Below are 19,985 nucleotides of genomic sequence, written 5' to 3'. Positions count from 1 at the left end.
CATATTTTGCTTTGTAGTGCTTGAGTGCTTGACTTCAAACTTCTTTGTTCAATTATTTTCATGACTTCTCTCCAGTCTGCTAACACACACATACTGTATAAGAGAGGAAACAAACAAGCCACAAGTGGTGATGAATTTCCATTTCATAATACCAAACCATCCAACTTCTTAGTTTTAATCTCTCATCTCATCATAAACAAGATACATACAATTATTACTTTAACCAACTCAATGGCCACAAGATTAAATCAACAATGATTACAAAACTCACCAGAATTACTCATTGTTCACATGTCATATGAGATTATCAGGGATAAGGGTAGCGGATGGGTGAAATTTTAGACTCTTCAAACAGTGTGACTCAATATTAGGGGAATCTTTCTTAGCTCACATTTGAATATTGCAATTGTTCAATTTGTAAATGAAATGTAACTTAATCTGCTTATAATCAAAGAGATCCTTTTGAGCATCTTGTATATATACCTCCCTATGTGATCAGATTAAATGTGCCTTGGGATTTTATCACATGAAGAACAATAACAGTGAATATGAAAGTTATTTTAGATCATATATCCTAATAAAAGACATTTTCATCATTGTTTGTGAAAATTAACTATCTTTCTGTGATGTCTGGTAGAAAATGTGGAGCTATTTGAGAAAGGAAAACTAAATTTGTGGCACAATATTATATGTGTTTACTTGTTTGTTAATCAGGTACATGCTGCTGTCCTTTAATCATTTAACCTTATTAAATATATAACAGTAGAGAAAGATGAGCAAAAAAATGCAAGGGAAGCAGATGAGTCACTATTAGGAAGGTACTTTTATTATATTACTATTACATTGTTCAGAATCATTGTATACTCAAATTAACATGGCTTTAAAAAATACGATGCAATAACACATTCTTTCTCTTCCGAATGAAAAATTTAATTCATAAGAATTAAAACGCATCCTTGCTCAGTTCAATACATTCAGGGGTTTTGCTGCTACAGTCTTACTTTGTCTGGTATGACCAGTAGTTTATGGTGGCTAATGTTAGATAATGTTAGCAAACTTTAGATAGATATTGTTATTGTAACTGATATTACTGAGTCATTTAACTGACATTATGACTCTTCTCTACATGTGCTACTGTTAAACTATGTTTTAGCATTTACCACCATCCTGTAAGTTTTATTACATAGGCTAACTTTAAAGCAATGTTGCCAATTTTAAACAGTGTTATCCAGTTAATACTCAGTAGTTCCAGACTCTGGATCATCAAAGGTTCAGGTCTTTACTCTGTGATCTATGGCTCTGGGAGGGCTTTCAGTTCAAGTATTGTCATTTGTCTTTCATGTTCAGAACCGCTGGCAGTGTGATGCTACCCAAGCCAATGATAGCTCTTCTGTTCCGCTCATCTGGTGGTTACATCCGCCCCCATGTAAACACAAACCTTTGCAGGAGGCGAAGTGAGACCACATGACTCACATGCATTCATTAGTTAGCTTGCAGACCAAAAATAGAGAGTTGTGATGCTGTCGAGAAGTAGCTCTAAGTATAGAGCAGAGTTTATGGGAAGCCAAATGCTGTCATTGGACCATGCATGTTTCACCAATATGATAAATTCATTATCATGTTGCGGGTAGTGAAACGCGACACACATTAATGCACTTTAAAATGCATGCAAGTATGTGGTTGTAAATAAACACACACACACCCTCAGAAACATACACAACATTTCATGTCATTTAAAAAAAAAGTGTGGCCTTGCCTCACCGTTGCTGTGTCACTTTGTGCCCTGTCTAATGTTAAATAATTCAGTCTTGCCTTGTAAACACATAATACTTACAAGTCTCAGCAGACAGGATCTGGATGGACATCTTCAGCGTGTCTCTGTTCCCTCTGCACTCGAACCAGTCAACTGACCAATAAAGCAAGCAGCACAGGAGGGTTTCCATCCATATATGAGTTTCCAAAGGATGAGCAAGGGTACCGTTTCCCCCTCTAAGAAAAGTGTTGCAGGTTTCAAGAATCACAGCTTTTACCCCCTGTGTTCTTCTCCATCATCAACACTGCTTCACGTAAACACCTTCACTAGGTGTCACCTTTTATCAATGACAATGTCATTCTCACTCTGATACTATGTCCACTGCAATCAATCAAATTCTTGGGGGAAAAAAATCAGTATTAGTTGCACTCCATGTGCATAAATATCAAATTTCTGCCAGTAGTGTCACTACAGCAGTCAAACTGCCACATTGCTGCTATGGATCAAACATTTATCTACAGTATTTGAGCATGAAAATGATCTAATCAGTAATATATTTGCACAGATATGATGATCCTATCACACGATCCAACATCACGCCCTATTGCTCTTTTGAATAAATGAATGAAAAGCATTCTAGCATAATTTCTTTGGTATAAATTAGCATTGCTCCTACAGCAGCAGAACCATCAAAAACGGCAAATACATCCATCGAAGAGGATGGAGAGGGCACTGTAGTGATATTCCCCTGTCCCTGGAGCAGCCAAGCATCCTTTATGTCCCTAGAGTCAAGGAACGACCAGCACGCACACACAACTCCCCTCCCGCCCCACCCTTCATGCTGAGCCCCTCCCCCGTTGGCCATCTCTAGCAAGTGATTGGCTGATGTGCAGGGGAGAGGTTGATGGCGATTCGACAGGTGATGGAGCGGAACCTCGCTTTCCTATGCATCAGTGCTCTCCAGGAAAAGACCAGGGTTGGAGAGAGAGAGAGGACAAAGATGATGATGATGTGGGAAATAGGAATGATATGAGGTTGGAGGGGGAGGGAGGTAAATGAAGAAGAGGCGAGGGGGAGAGAGAGATAAGGAGGAGAGGAAAAAGACAGAAAGAGGGAGGTTGACAATGAGCTACATTACACTGCTCCCCTATATTTTATCCAAATGCTGTCAATGTATAACATCCACAAGAGATTATTATTACTATTACTATTAACATCAAGTCTCAAGAGAAAAGATGATGAAAATTACAGTGAATCTGATGTGGACAGTGCAGAGGAACACACTGTCTTGACTTCAGGAAAAATGCAGTTTACAACAGATGGAGCCTATTAGTATACAGCATGGTGGTGTATTTATGTATTTAGTGTGTGTGTTTGTATGTGGAGGGCAGGGTTCAGCTATGCATGGAGATGAGGAAAATCATTATCTGTGAACCTGATCAGTGAGTTGGTGTTGGTGCTGATATAACCCTGAAGGTGCAAGTGTATATAAGGCCTTATTCTAGATCATGTGTCATTTCTTATTTATGTTGTGTAGTTATTTGATGCCTTCGAATATATATTACACTATTGCCTGCTTGACCTGTGGATGCTTTCTTTTACATTTTGCCATTGTTTCATAAGCAATTAAAGATATTGCAGTGATAAATAATTACATGCATTGTAGAATTTTGGGCTTTGAGCCAAAATGTATTAAAATTGTCAGGAAACCCATTTCATGTATTTTTTTTTAATCAGAATGCTTTTAATCAGAAAATTCTGATTACATGACAGTTTCTGATTCAGTAATTAATAACTACAATAAAATAGTCCAAACCATTTTATATGCAGTAATATAGAAATTTAAAGCTGTGTCCAAAGATCATTAGTCGATGACATAAAAACACCAATTCAAAAATGTGGATGTGCAAGTTAACTAATACATTTGATTAATAAGCTCCAGTTAAATGAACTGATGTGGTGTTTGGAGAAAGAAAGTTTTCAGATTGTTTTCTCCACCAACCCTTTTTGGATTTGATTGTCTTGTTATTTGCACAGGAAATATTGCTTGGCCAAACAGATAGCATTATGATGATATCCTGTGACAGGAGGATGCAAGCTGTGCTCTTTCTAAAACCAACACAGCCAGTGCTCCACAGCATGATCCAATTAAGGCTGTCCAGACACACACACACACACACACACACACACAAACTAGGCAAAAGGCACACAGAGAGGTCAGGTTGCACACATCTACATGCACATCTGAATGAACTGCATGTGCAGAGACACACAAAGGTGCACACAAACATGACACAAACACACTCAAAACAGAGTCCAGCTGTCTCCGTGTAAGACACCACAGGGCGTCTAAGTGGCTTTCCTCTCTTTCATCCCATCTCCTTTGTGTGTGTGTGTGTGTGTGTGTGTGTGAGTGAGTGTGTGAGAGAGTCAGAAAGAGAGTCTATACCCAAAGGAAATATTTCCAAAATTGCAGCTGTCATGAGGAATTTCATCTTTTTAACACCTTAAAACTAATGACTTTCCAGACTGATAAGAATTGTTGCAATCTAATTATAAATGAACATCAAAACAAGATACTACTGAGAGGCTGTCATGCAATTGGACATTCCAGGTGACACTTTTCAATGTCCCTGTCCCATAATAGTAAAATACATAATGAAGACAAGGTTTACCTGCCATGCTAAACCTTAATCTTGCTGTAACTTGTCCTGTTAAAAGACCTCGTGCCAACCTCAGACTGCTATGCAAACTCTCCTTTTCCCCACAGTGCTACAGTACAAGCTTGACTGAGAGCTATCAGTTGTAAACTCTGATCACACACTCTTTTGTAGACACTAGGTGGATGGTCAGTGCTTGTACATCACGGTTGGTACTTGTCCAATTGCGAGCATGCATGCAAATTAGGTGACACCACCTTGTCTAATCATGTGCTTTTATGCAAGCCAAATTCAAGTGAAGTTCAGCCAACCTCTTGGATAAGCTGCAATATTAAACACACACCTCATGTGCTGTAGAGGTAAGGACATGAAACTGTAGCCTACATTATAGATATGTACTGTATATAGTTATTTCTTTCCTCCAGTTTCAGTGTTGTTGAGCTCTTGTGGCACCCATTTGGCTCATTTTATATTTCTCTGCATATATGTTTGTAAATATGGGTTGATGTTAATCATAAATTAAGCAATAATAAAAAACTGAACTGTAATTGCCATCTTTTGAAAGATATATCAGGACAAAGAAAGAGAGAATGCAATGGAGCACGAAAAAAAAGATATGGAACACGAGAGAAAAGAGGGAAATAGAAAGTGAGTAAACAAAATTCACTCAAACACACACATGACCACCTCCACAAACACGAAGAGTTTAGTCTTCCCCACCCTGGCCTCTGCAGGGGAGAATAAAAAAAAACAAAAATCCAATGAACTCCAGAGAAAACCACTTCCTCCACTGCTTAAAAGTGTGTGTGTGTATGACTGAGTGAGCATGCCTGCCTGCTTGTCTACCCGCAGAGCACATGGTTAGCATTCAAAGCCCAATTCAATAAGAACCACACAGTGAGCTCAGTATGGGTAGAGATGGGAGACTGAGTTCATAGCTGAATTAAACTGAACAGAAACATATGGAGAAGAAAATAGAAGAGAAGAGAAGAGAAGAGAAGAGAAGAGAAGAGAAGAGAAGAGAAGAGAAGAGAAGAGAAGAGAAGAGAAGAGAAGAGAAGAGAAGAGAAGAGGGCTCCCCACCTCGTTCTCTCTCTTTGTCCATGTTCAAATAATCATCTATTTTCAGCCAGCAAGACAAGGACTGTGAATCATTCTCATCTAATTCACCATACTATGCATGCTTAATATTATCAGTGCAGCAAGAGATCAGAATCATCCTGACCAAACAGGCAGTTGGCTACTGTTGCAGATTATCTTGGACCGAGAGCCAGAGCATATCTGGGGAACAGTCCAACTATTTACTCTAAGCATGCTTAGTCTGTAAATCCATATGCAGGCCAACAGTGTTTTTGGGACACTTGTGATTTTTTTGGGTTTAGTGTCTTGTACAAAACTCAACCAGATTGTAGGCTTTTTTCGTGTTCCCCTTTATCAAACACATTACTTATGTACTGTGTGTGTAACATGTGTGTAAGCTAGTGTGACTGCATGTCTATAGCTAATCCAGTTATAGTTATAGTAATTTAAACTAGTGAAACTTCAAATGAATGCATATTCATCACGATATAATACACTGTGTTAAGTAATGCAGAGTTCTGATAACCCAAGAAGTATTACTACATAAATGTGATAATAATTAAAACCAAACAAACTAATTGAGCGAAAGAAGAAAGTAAGTGAACATACTAAGAGAGTGTGTGGGTGTGTAGAATGAAAGTGCCCATGTTTAGATGCAGGATTTTGTGTGACACTATGTGACATGAGCAGAACCGATGAGTGCTGACAGATCAGATAAGAGAGGCAGGTTGATGTTGGTAGAAAGGTTGAAGTTTGCATATGTCTAGAGATGCACAGACACCACTCAGCACTAAAGCAAGGCCCACAGGCTATCAATGCTGTGCATGAATTCTCTCTGTACTTTCACCAAACATTATATGCCTACTTCATTAGTCTGGGACCGCTGATCGTAATGATTCACTCATCTTTCCTTTTTTTATCCATATGAAAAAGGCTGGACATTAAGTCTTGTTGTTATATATATGGCTTACTGTATGTATTGTATATATTAACTTATCAACCCACATAGACAAGGTGGCCTCTCTGTATACATATAGCTTTGAGTTCCCACCAGTACACACAGTTATGAACAAAACAAGTTTAAGCCCTGAAAAGACCAATGTTTTTCAAAACATGTTGGCCAAACAAGCCAAGTTTAGATTAAAAAACAGGAAATACCAGATTGAGGTTGTGTCAAAACCTTTAAAAGGAAGCAACAACGAATCTAAAACGAGCACATCTCATGGAGGCAAGACCAAAATGAACAACAATATGGATGAGCACACGCAGCTATTGCAGAAAAAGGAAAAGATAACTCTCAAAATAGCATACAGTAAGTACATGAAGGCTGGGTGGAGGCAAACCAAAATAATGAATACTTTTCTATTTAGGAATCAAAATAGCCAGAAAATATGTGTATATATTTGAATGTTTAGGCCTTGGTGAGGGGGTAGACAGGCACACACTCAGACAAAACCACACGTCCACACACATATATCCTTCATATACACATACATGAGGACAAATAATAAATGTTCTGTTGTGGCCTACAGCACACTCCATGTTTGGAATGTGCCAGATCAGCTAATAAGTAAGTGAAAGATGTATTAATTTTCATTTTTCCAAAATAATGTTGCACACCTGCAATTTAATGTTACAGCGCAACGGAACACTTCAGGCAATTTGCTAAATCGACCCTTAATTCAACAGCAAGTTAATTTTGTTCAGAGTAATTGAAAATGAACAATGAACAATCAGCTATAAATGGCCAGTACAACCTGATTACCTCTGATTCACTGTGAGCAGCTCATGAATTTCTGCCTGATTCCAACAAAAATACACAAAGACACCATTGCAGCTCTTACTTTTGTGAGTCGGGCGAAGTTCAAGGGTTTTTGGGCAAAAGGCCTGCTTACAGGATTTGGCTGGCATGTCCCAGTCATTTCCCATTAACACCCATTCAAATTCTGGCAAGTGGGAATAATAGGCCAAACTGTCAATTGAAAACAGTCTTATAAAATGTTCATCCCTGAATGACCCCATTGGAAACCATCAGGTCAAAACTGTGTCAAACACATGGGGCTCACAGAGCTAAATCGAACACAATCTACTGATGTTTGTTGAGAGTGCTGTATGTGTCCCATCCATCCCTGACACTCTCCTTTTGCTACAGTCTAATGCTGTGACACTTACACGACATCTTTAAAACAGTTTCTTGTGTTCACTCTTGGTATAACAATTCATATTTACTTTCTGCCACTGTATGCCAGCTTTGTTGACATAGATTACACCAAGCCTTTCAATTGAAATTTTCTATTTCTATGGAAAAGCTCCAAACACGATGCATTTTAGTCCAACAGAGACTTAACTGAATAATCTATGGCCAGGGAACCAGGCCCACAGTCATTTAGGATAATCTATGTGCATACCCTAATATAGGCCACTTAACTGCTCTATTTATACCCAAAAACAAATCACCCTGGAGAGAGCGACTTGGTGTATTTTTACTATGTATGTATGTCCCGGGGTATTAGGGATTTGAACCCACAAGGTCATGGTCACTAGCTGATGCCACAGAGGAGCTTGAGTGTAATGGGATTGGACGCAGTAGAGCTTTGATGGAACACAACATTTTACTTAAAGTGGCCATGGTACATAGTGTTCTTGATGTTTCAGCTCTGTCTCCCTCTTACACAAATACATACACTATATAAGCTACACTGTCTCAACCACGGTGAACTGCAGAGCGTTTTGAGCATCAGCCTTGCTTTTTCTGCTACAGCCGTTCTCCTCTTGTCAAACCCAAAGACACAGTTCACAGAGCTCTGAAGATTCCCTAAGCATGAAAATCCTCGATTCCTACTTTCAGTTGGAATTCTATTTGATGTTGGACAAATAAGATTAAGTACAACCCTTTGTAATCATTGACATGACTGGCAAGACATGTAGATAGGGATATTTAGCGTGGACAATAAACAGATCTGAAAGAAGTTTCTGACTGTTCCCCATAATGACAATCAGACCCACCTGAGGTTTGACCTGGGCCATCCAGTTTGGATTCACATTTTGGAAGAGAGCAATCTAAAAAGAGACAGAGATAAAAAATAATTAGAGGAAGGAAGTTTAATAAAGGAAATGAAGAATAAAAGGACTGTCCTGTGACCCACTAGAGCAGTACCTCAACCATCACCATGTCTTAGTGTCATAAGTAAGAGCTTTGTGATTACAGAGTACAAATGAGAGAGTGAGAAATTGTGGAGCAGCTCTTTGATCCCTCCCTGAGATTAAACACCATTAGACATGCTGCACGCAGATGCATGTGCACTCACATGCTTGTTTAAATGCACATATACAGTGCTGTTGCTGGACATGAGCTGGTGAAGACATACTTTACACTCAACATCTCAGTCAAAATGTTTGTATAGATTGAGACTATAGATCCTTATGCTGTTACCCTCAGACACACACACACACACACATACATACATACATACAAACTCATGGTGACCGTCAGCACACCAGCTGATAAATGAATGAATCATTTAAAGATACCAAGTACAGTAGATATCTGTATCTCTAATGCCAGAGGAATCATCCTCAGAGAGATGAAATGTTAAGAATATTCATCCGGACTTTTGAAAAAGCAGAGCAGTGTGTCTGGTGCTTGGTATTCTAAACTTGTAACATTAGAGTGGATACTAAATTGAGCCCTGCCTGAACTGCAATGCTCGAATCAGTGACGTCTGTTTCGGCATCACGATGAATTCAAGACGTATTAATTAATAACGACTGATTCATTATGGACGTTCTGCAATTTTCAGCTAAATTCCTACGTAAATAAATTAGGAAAAATGACTGTATTTCTTTTTTTTTTCTTGATCTAGAAAACGGATGTGAGAAGTGTTCCATGCCGATGACATTAACCCTGAAAATAAATAACAATCTCATAGCCTGACTCCGAAGATGCACTGGATTAATTTATTTGGACTGACATGCATCTTGTAGCTGGCAGTAGTCTGACAAACTTTCTTTCTGGGTCACTCATCAGTAGGACATTATAGTGGCACGAGATAACAGAGAGGAGAGGCGGGAAATCAGGGACAGGGGCAGCTTAGCCCTTCTTCGCCGTGACTTTTCCTGGCCACCTTTCTGAAAAGAACAGCCTGGCATATGCTGCTGCCTAACAAGGATTACAGTAAGCACCTGTTCACACACTGTATGTCTGATTTTATACAGTGTAGTGTTTGGTCCAGTGAAGAGTGCTCATCCTCTAACAGAATTTTCAAGGCTGTACAGGCTTGTTCGCAAGGTGAAGTTACAAATTGAACTATAGTGAATGTTCAGGTACTCTGAACATAATTTTCAGTGTTAAAACATCTTTACAGAGTGGTGGAATGGATAGTGACTGCATATATTGTCTGGAGATACTCTATCTACCTTGTGAGAGAAAATAATTGTTTCTGCAGCTTCAATACAGGGTTGACATGAGGAATCTAATGTTCATAACTGTAAAACAGTGGAATGCCCTTTTAGGGGGAATGATTTGGAAGGATGTTAAAACATGGGAAAGGACATTTCTTCTAAATTAAGTGAAATTGTGCACTTTGTTTCACAGGTTCATCTTATAGTAGTGAGGTGTGAAATATCAAATTAATTTTATTTTCTTTGATGTGCAAACATTCAGTGTTTTATTGTCAACAAGTTTTAGCCTGACCTCTATATATGAATGGTACACCAACAAAATAAACATTTAGCTACAACAGTACAACAAAATTGGCCGCATTTCTTCTTAAACAGTACCAATTTAACACTAGGTACTTCTGCAAGCCAATACAGTAGGAAAGGATGTTAATTTTGATCCTCAACCTATTTTATCTGAAGCCAGAGAGGCCAAGCGGCAGTTTAGCCTTCCTAAGCCAGAAGAGCACTGGGTTGGCACTGTTCACGCGACAGGGATCAGAGCCTGCTGTCTTCAAAGCAATAGGGAATGTTACAGTGTGTGTGTGTTTGTGAGAGAAAAAAAGACTACACAGTTCCTGTTGGACAGACTGAGCACAGCTGTTGACAGAAGACAAGCAGTCTCGGGCAGCACACAAGCTGACACATGTATGCAAACACACACTGCAGACTGTGCTTTGATTTTACCAAAGCTGAGTCCATGTTCTGCTTTATTCAGATTTTATTCATACTGACTGAAGTAAGACCCTGGCTTGTCTGCTAAAAAAAAGTAAAACATAGTACAAAGAAGTGCAGTGAAGCACATGGGTCTGGTTTCTGCAAGGATGCAGTTGGACATGCACAAGTGGGCTACTGTGTGTAAGAGAATGTAAATTATTGAAAATTATTGCTACACTATCAACCTTATACAACATTTACAGCAAATTATCCTAAAACTACAGAAAAAACAAAAGCATGAAACTAATACACAATTGAGAAAGAAGTCCAGTGACCCATTCCTACGCACTCTACACAAGGAGAGGAACTGGCTCACTCACTGATTTTATGAATGAAAAAATGACACACAGTATCCTGACACTTGACTTACTGACACCGCAGTGCTCTCTCAAGAGGAAGTTCTTAAAAAACTGTCTCAAAACTCAAGAGGGGCATGGCCTCATAAGTCTGTGGCTGCTTTTTTCAAAGTGCTATTGAAAAAAAAAAATGAGGCACAAAGCATTGTGGGAGGCTTGTGACTTCAGATACCAGATCCAGATGCTTCCTTGGTTTAAGCTGTAGGGAAAGGGAGAGGAGATAGGGGAGGAACTGTGAAAGATTGAAACATCTGCAGGAGGGAGGAGAAAGGTCAAGGAAGGAAGAATTAGGAATGTGGAGGAATCAATTTGTGAATTAATATATGTTTATGGTCTCCAGCAATGCTAAAAACTATTTTACATAATGAAAGTTAAAATGATGACTGTAGTCATTGCTGCTCCCTGCTTCATTTATTGAAATAATAAAATATTTTTATTTTGTTTATTTATGTTTTCCTTAAATGTGACGCACATCTCTTTGTTAGCCATTCAGTCAAATTTGATAACCTTTGTTTGGATGTACAAGAGAAGGAAGGCATGCATTGTGGTGGGAATCACAAACAGGAGACCAGATATTACAAAACAAGATCATTATTTGAATATATGACAACCCTGAGCAGAGGCAAGGTATGAGGTAATGATGTAAAGCTGTGTGGGAGAGGAGTGGAGGAGGCGATGAAAGGAATGAAAAAGGATAGAATGGGTGGGAGTCTGCAGTTGACTGACAGAGGTTTCTCTCTTATCAGATGGGAGATTTCCAGGAGACACACAGACCAGCCCACAACCTATTTTTATGACCCACAGTCCTCCTATGCCTCCATCCCTAGTTCATTCACTCCATTCCTCCATCCCCCTCTTCCTTGCTTCCAGGGCCTCAGGCAACATGGGTGGGATGTAGTGATTTATACCTCTGTGCATGTGTGTGTGTGAAGTAAGGACATTGTCCCACAGGCTACACTCCTACAAACACATAACCAACCTATTGGAATTACTGATTATCAACAAATGGAGGAGCATTTGAATGATTCCAACCAGGATGGTTGGGGGAAAAATGACCATTTTACTACTTTGGTTAGTGTTAGGTTATACAGTTAATGGCCATGCATCATTTTATGTTTATCACATTAAAGAATGGGAAAGATCTCTCTTAGCACATGCACAATGCAGAATAATGTATAGATCTAAGAAGGTAGGATCATTGCTCTGCATATTTTTCACTGGGGTCCTCAACAGTATTTCCTGTGAAGTTAAGCTTATACGTCTTGAGATTTAGTTCAAACTGTCCAAAAAAATAATGACATTTTTTTTTTTAGACCAGCTTCATTAGAGTTCAAACAAACTGGAATATATCTGCACATTTCATCTGTGTTAAAGAAAAGAAAGGGCTGGTCCTTGTCTGCGTGTCTTCAGAGTGACCCCTGGCATAGATCTACATGACACTTAACAACAATCAATTATTTGGTGTTCTCCATAAAACTCTCCAATAAACACAAAGAGAGGAATAAGCTATAACAAGCATCCCAGCATCTGGTCCTTATTGGGAGCATACAGTAGGCTTTTTATATAAACTCAGAAGAGGAGGATAAAACTGCCTCTTCTCACTCACATACAGTACACTGGCCAGGAATAGCTCATTTTTGGTATGCTGCTAACTGCTTATTAGCCATATGACCATTTGTATTTCATGATTTCAAGACATACATGATTGATTTTATAGACACAAACATTGTTTTTTTTGTGTGTGAGAGAAATTCAGGAACATATGCACCAAATTCAGGAACATATGCACTCTGATCTGTTTATTGGCACAATATTTGATGTGGATTCAGGTGATATTGAATTTAGCCATTTTGCAGCAATCACAAAATTAAGCTGTTGATGAATGTGTATATCCATTATTTACGAAAAGGAAAACATTTTACGGTGCCATAGGTCAGAGCTACAATGATTTACAGTATGTAATAGCCCTTTTTGCTTATTTTTGTTGTTTTGTTGTTGTTGTTTTTTATTGGATTTTCAGAGTTTTGGAACCATTTCCTTTAGAGTAACTTTTAACTGTTCACACAAGGCATTGTTTAATTTTGTTACATTGTGTCATATTGAGACATACTGATGTATTGGAATGTCGAAGAAGCATGATTATGCTGATCACAAAAGAATACAATCCTGCTGGTGAACTAAAATACTGATCAATAGAATGTAAAGGTTTTTGCTAAGAAGAAAAAACAACTTATCATCCTGACTGTTGTGGCACTTCCAGTTTAGCTTGGTTGCTAATGCAGTATTTGCTATGCAAGCATTCATTATTTTTGTACTGTATCTGTCTTATCAGGAACATAAATGCTGTAATTATTTATTTTGCAATAACTATATAAATTTATATGTCTGTTAAACTAGTCGTCTCTTTCTCCTTTGAATAAGCAAGATAGCGGACTGGGCATGGGGGCCCAGGCGATTTAGCAGCGCAGGCAATGCCAATCTAAGCTTATAGTCTTTAACTCTTACCAACTGCCAATTAGGCTGCCCCTGGATGCAACCAAAGGGTTTCAGCCTCATGGAGAGCAGAGTAGCCTACATTTTGCAGGGTGTGCTCCACCCAAGCCTCAGCTCTATAATTTGATGAGTGAAGGCTTGTTTGTCCCTCTAAGTATGTAATGTCCTCTCTCTGAATCTCACTCTCTTTTCCCTTTATCAAATATTTTAATTTACTTTCCCTGTCTTTACTTTGCCTTTCTCCTCTCTCAGTACACATTTGTCGTCTTTGTCTTCCCATCCACCCCTCTCTCTTTATCAGTACTGTTTACCATACATTATACACTCTGAGATGCATACTGGTCTGTAGAAGTCCTCTTCCTCATCTACATGATTATATAAGATTTCTGCTTGAGCATGCAAGATAACATTAGGTAATTATGCTTTCATCAACTATGTGCAAGAAGAAAATGAAGAATCACTGCTCAGTGATTTGGCTCTCATTACAGACTGCACTGGCACAGGTCACTGGGTTCACTTTGGGTACAGAGGGAAATGGCCCACTGCATTGTCAATACTGATGCTGCTATTGTCTGGTTACTTTCTACCTTCAATGTGAGATGCACTGAATGACAAGCTATACAATACAACATGCATAAAGAGGTGCAAAAAACATTATTGGTGTTTATTTAGTTGTTTTTTCTCCTTCAATTTGCTATCAATCTAAATTGAGAATGTGTTTTCAGGCCACCTACAAAGTCAAATTTGAAAAAAAGCATAGGGGTAAGACTTTCATAATTATTCTCAACAGAACTACAATGACAAAGCAGAGGTAACCACTTATGCTACTGCCTATGAATTATTCTCCTGGTATAAAAAATCTATTATTTAACACTGCAGACTGCCAAGATACATGTATAGTTGAAAGCCTGTCTGCATTAGTAATGAATAGAATGGAAGCCAGGTTCACACAGTAAACGGTAGATCCTTGCAACAACCTTAAGCCCCATACTCCATGAGTGTTATGACTGATGACCACTGTCTTATGACCAGTATAGTTATGACTGGGAATATGTCTCCTATGCAAGTTGTTTCGACAGTTATTTAATCTTATTCCAGCATACAGAACATCTGGTTGCTTTTATGTCAATTGTGTTTCACAGTGCAGTTCTGTACAATAATGCCATTGCACAGGCCCAGTAACTTCATTACATGTCACTCAAGAGACAATCTATGAATTAATACCTTGTAAAAATATACTATCATGCATATGCTATTTTTGGTTTTGCCAAGATGACTCTCTCTATAGTGCTCCAATATATATGACAGTGGTTAATATAAATATGTGATGCATCACTTAGGTGTTACCAGTGACCACATGATTTTAGTTCATGTGGAGCTAATAGCTCTGGCATGAAGATGATAAGAAAGAGACAGCAAAAGTTTACTGCACATTATGGTATGCTGAACCATCAAACACTGCACAGTAGCTGTTCTTTCTTCTAACACTCCTTTCAACCTATAAGATACTAGAGGCTTTGGAAAAGTTGTACCCCAATTATCAATAAAAATGGCTTCATCTGGTTTTGGTGGGTTTAGACCATAGTCAAGTTTTTCTCTGTTTGATATATTGCGTACTTCACATTGCTAATGACGGAATGTTATGGTCATCTGCCATTTTAAATACAGAACACCGATATTTACACTTTTGATGACATTAGAATTTGACAGCATAGGACTGTTCTGTGTAAGAGGTTCCTACAGGGGACAGACCCAGATCAGCATACCATAATATTTCTTGGTCATGTATGCAAAATTGATATGTATAAAAGTGGTTTAAGTCAAGCCAAACAAAAGATTAAGCCAAGGCTGCAAATTATTATTAAATGATTATTTTGCAGAATATTACACAATAATTTGTGAACAAGATATGCACATTTTTATTTCATAGCTACAATTTAGAGGGAAAATGCATGAGAATGTTTAGAATGACAAGGAGAGGGCTATCTTCCCTCACCTACACCAAAATACTAATCATTTTTGAGGAGACCAAAATAATGATATTGAAAGACAGTGAATCAAACCTAGACATACAACATTAACACATCACTTAAATATTCCAGACAGCTTCTTTACTCTGTTCATGGTTGCTGCCAGTGCTGCTGGAAGATATTTGACAACAATATAACACAACTTCCAGACTCATCCTAATACAATTCTTGACTGTTCCACAACAAGGCAAACCTCTAGTTATGAGCAACTTGCCTTGATTACAAATTACCTAATATTTCAAGTTCACAGGGGACATGCTGCTAAGCTTGCGTGGGCTTGCAGCAATCAGCAGTATGTTATTGGGCTGTGATACCTCACTTTGAAGAATACTTGATTGAAGTCCATAACTGGAATCCAAACGGGAAACAAAGGAGTACTTAGCAACAGCCATATTCAAAACAGAATTGGTTATACACATACACACACACATATTATATATATATATTTTGCAAACACTTGCAAAGCTGGAGTGATGTATGCCTGGATAGCTGAGCAAAAGCTTTCTGTCTTCAAAATGTTCAAGAAAGCAGTTGAATATTTATCATCTATAACCAGTTGCAACAATTTTGGGATTGGACTTTAAGTCATGGCATGAGCAACCTGGGAGAGTGACTCAGCAGCTGAGCTGTGATCCACAGCATCAGTGTGGGACTCAGAGATGGAGCTCCATCTGCTCACTGAAAATAATCAAGCAGAGAGGAACATCAAGTATTTTCAAGGGCCCACGATTATATTATCCATTCAGGTGAAGAAATCAAAGACTAGGACTTTGAAACACTCAGAATGGAAATCTCAGTTTAATCATCTAAACAGTCAGCCAGATTTGTAACTACAAACTCACATCCGGTTATCCAGCCAGTCAATAAGTTAGTCTCTCACTAAGTATGCCTCTTAGCCAGAGATCAAGCCGCTCAGGCAGCCAGTCAGTCACTTTAGGTCTTGTTCAATACAAGAATCTGCCATATTCTAGCCTTCAGTGACTAACTAGGGCACCAAAGTGCATCCAGAGCGCCAGAAAAACAAAACACACACACATATACAGAGCCCCAGAAATGAAGTGCTTGGGATCAACTAGGATGAGCAGCTGTGTGCCAAGATTTCAACATGCAACAAGCTGGCAGCAATTAAGGAGCCTGTTGGAGAGGCTACAGCGAGCGGGATGGCCATTACTACTGGTCCTTCACAATTAAACCATGCATGTATGAACAAATGAATGACTGACATATACCATGTTTGGTCAAATTGCAGATGTGTATATGTGATTGATTATACTTAAAACAGAGTAAAGAAATAAATGACACAGATAAAATGTTTCCAATGATTGATAAACTGAATGAGATCAATAATATGCTTGAATGAATTGAATAAATGGCATGAAGTGCTGGAAATACTATTAAAGTTGAATGAACAAATGAGGAAGGGTATGGTCCAATTAAAACCACATTAAGCACAGTGAATGAATGAATTAACTGACATGTATTGACTTGCATTTCGTTCATCTTTCCAATATGTCCATCTTGGTGTGCCATTACAGTGGCATGAAAGATAACACATTAACTAAACACGATAACTGGGAACATTGTAAACAATTATCTCTAATCTCACCCACAGACACGCAGCTATCTAAGGTTATTCACTCAGCATTTAGTGCTATTCTCCATTTTAACAACCTAGAAACTTTTTTCCATACTTTCCCTTCATAATAGTCTCTTATAAAAGTTTCCTGAGGCCATAACCTATTTCTGTCTCCATCATGAATACTGTATGAACTGCATTTGCCGCTATATAAACATCCAAGCAGTCCAACTTCACTGTGAGCCAACTTTCCAGCCTGATACAACACAGCTATAGGAAAATACATTGGCAGGCATCCAACCAACCGTAAAAGAGAGACTGTAGCATTTGAATACAATCCATTTTGACAACATTCCTAACCGTCAGACTGGCAGAGGCAATTTCTAGGAGAAAGTATGTGGTTTACAGACTGTTTAAAAAATATGAAGAATATTTGTGTGCGTATGCACATACAAGCACGTGTCTGCTGCATTTATTGATTCATATGCACTTAGGTGGACGTGTGCAAATGCTGTCTGTGTGTGTGTTCCTGAATGTCTGCAATCTGTGGAGATGGTTAACAGCAGACCCCAAGGCACCAGGTGTCACAGAAAGAAACAGCTGAGAGAGAGACAGCTGCTTCTTCTGGTGTGTATCAGAGGCGGTCCGGCTCTATTGATGGCAACATCTTTCCCAACACTGGACTTTTGCTTTAAAATGTACCTTCCAAAAGCTGTAATAGCACTCCCTGCCCTCCTAATGCCTGGTTTAAAGAGATGTTTTATAAAGTATGAACAGGTGGAGGTTTGATTGTGGGTATATATCCAGGATTGTTAGCTAGAATAAGAAAACAATTCTAATCTCAAGCCTCAAGTTTGAGCTCTAAAACTTGCCAAATGGTGTTTTTCACACTATTAGAAATGCCTGTTATACAGGTTTGAAAAAGCCAAAAACCACATGTTGATGGAGAAACATCTTATGATATACCATAGAAAGGTATACCAATATCACAGCAAAAACATACCTTCCTATAGTAATGGCATATACACCATAATATTACAAAGTCAGTATGTGACTATACCGGGTAAAGTATCATTGCCCATTAGAGTAAGAATGCTCAATAAATGTGAATTACGCCTTGCACCTACAACTGTAAATCAGATAACAATGTTTCTCACAAGCACTACCACAACAAAGTGCATGACTAAAGTCCCCTTGTGTTATTATTTGGCTGACAGTGCAATCCCCTTGCACCTATAAAAAAGGTGTTTTGGATACAGAGTGATAAGGCAGGCAGGCCTATCCTTATTTGTTAGGTTGATACCATCATATCAGACAGGCCCAGTGCGTAGAGTGCAACCTATTGCCCATAAGTGCGTCCATGGCCTAGCCTCTATCCGTGCATCAGATCTAAGAGACCTGGGTTAAGAGTGCTTCATGATGGTTTTACAAAACTGTTCAATCTACACGCGTCTGAAGACAGAAATTAAATTTTAATAACTGTTCGACCCACATCGTTCGTGGGGTTCGTGATGGATACAGCCTGTAACGTCGAAATACTCGTACAGCCCAAAGAGACTGTGGTCGAGCTGTAACCATCCACACCTTGTAGCCTGCTTGATCCAACCCAAAATGGGGTCACTGCCTAATAATCAGAAGCACATATTTCAGGAGGTGTTATTCGAGCTGTTGTCATCAAAGGCTGCAGATTGACAAGTCAGTGGACTAAAATGTGGTAAATAACAACAAGCTGTGCGCATCTCTCCAGCACGTCCGACGCGCAGTACGCATCTTGCCGATGAAACCCGTCATTGGTTTTTGTCATTTTTGGCAACAATGTGGCAGACCACCAGTGACCACACCGGCAGCTCTACTGTAGCTCTCCCAGAGCCAGACTCGCCCCTTCCCGACTTACCGGATTTGAAAAACGCCGCTATGTCTGCCGCGTCCTTCGCAGCCTCATCTAGCCCCTCTCCTGCGCTCATGGCTGTGGTCGCTTGTGCGGAAATAGCGCAAGATATCCTCCAACGGTTTTATTGTTGCAATAATTATTTATCAGCAAAAGCGGATCCTAACGCCTTTCATTGAATCAGATCCGGTCACACAATCCCTTCGTTAAGCGAGAGACCTCCTCCTCCATTTTGGCCGAGAAGGGAAAATCCTGGCGACCGATCGGCGGCGCTCCCGAGTTGGGACGTGAGGAAGAGGAGGTGGAGGAAATGGGCTGATAGTGAGAGAAGGAGGAGGTAAAAGAGGAGGGGAGGAGGACTGAGGGAGGAGGGCTATTCCGTTTCGAGTGGTAGGTGGGGGGTGGGATATCCTGGGATTCCGTTTCGGGGGGTTTTGGTGCATTGTGCGCCACCCAAATTTAGTGTGCGCCACAGCACATCAGCAGCCCCCAGCGTCACTCACTGCGGTGCTGATGCGGGCTGCGTGGGAGTCATTCTTCAGGATTTTATGCCTTAATAGCCCAAGCCCAGATGTTATGGGAGATGTCATTACGACAAACATCATCGATATCCCTCCTGTTTCCCTTATACGCGTAGTGGTAGTAATAGTAGTAGTCCTTCTCATATTTAACCTTATTATATAGGCCCTTATAGATGAATTTGTGCGGAAATGCGAGTTTAATATTCCCATGAGGCCATTGAGTTTGAGTTGAGTGGTGTTGCATTATTTAGTTTCCTAACAGTTACGACCTACTGTATGATTGCATGCTGTTCATAAAATTTCTTTTGCGAGTAGGCCTAATGACTAATCCTGTTTAGAGCGGATAAGAGGGAGAAAATGACGACGAGGGAGAGGGATTATTTAATTCTCTCTTCATCTCCTAGTGATGAAGATGATGCTACAGTATGAGGTCATTTGCCCCACAAATCTAACCCAGTTCGCCCTGACAGCTGC

At 39.4% G+C, this 19,985-nt stretch overlaps 1 protein-coding gene across 6 annotated transcripts in view; it reads right to left on the bottom strand.

The window, feature by feature from the left end:
• The window catches only part of triob (trio Rho guanine nucleotide exchange factor b), a 109,897-nt gene extending 90,581 nt beyond the window's left edge, over positions 1-19,316 (bottom strand). The window contains exons 1-2 of one of the 6 annotated variants that reach the window (XM_044207836.1): positions 18,997-19,316; positions 8,500-8,553 (exon numbers count right to left, since the gene is read on the bottom strand). In XM_044207836.1, coding sequence (XP_044063771.1) covers positions 8,500-8,553; positions 18,997-19,066 — 124 coding nt within the window. In that variant the 5' untranslated portion in view covers positions 19,067-19,316. Of the gene's footprint in view, positions 1-1,834; positions 2,320-8,499; positions 8,554-18,996 lie in introns of those variants that run through there. The other 5 variants (XM_044207835.1, XM_044207829.1, XM_044207832.1 and 2 more) reach the window with 5 other exon arrangements.
• Positions 19,317-19,985: the final 669 nt, after the last annotated feature.

The sequence above is a fragment of the Siniperca chuatsi genome, linkage group LG9 (genome assembly GCF_020085105.1).
Source record: "Siniperca chuatsi isolate FFG_IHB_CAS linkage group LG9, ASM2008510v1, whole genome shotgun sequence".
Classification (NCBI taxonomy): Eukaryota; Metazoa; Chordata; class Actinopteri; order Centrarchiformes; family Sinipercidae; genus Siniperca; species Siniperca chuatsi.
Note: the sequence above shows the minus strand (reverse complement) of the source record. Positions and strands in the feature narration are given on the sequence as shown.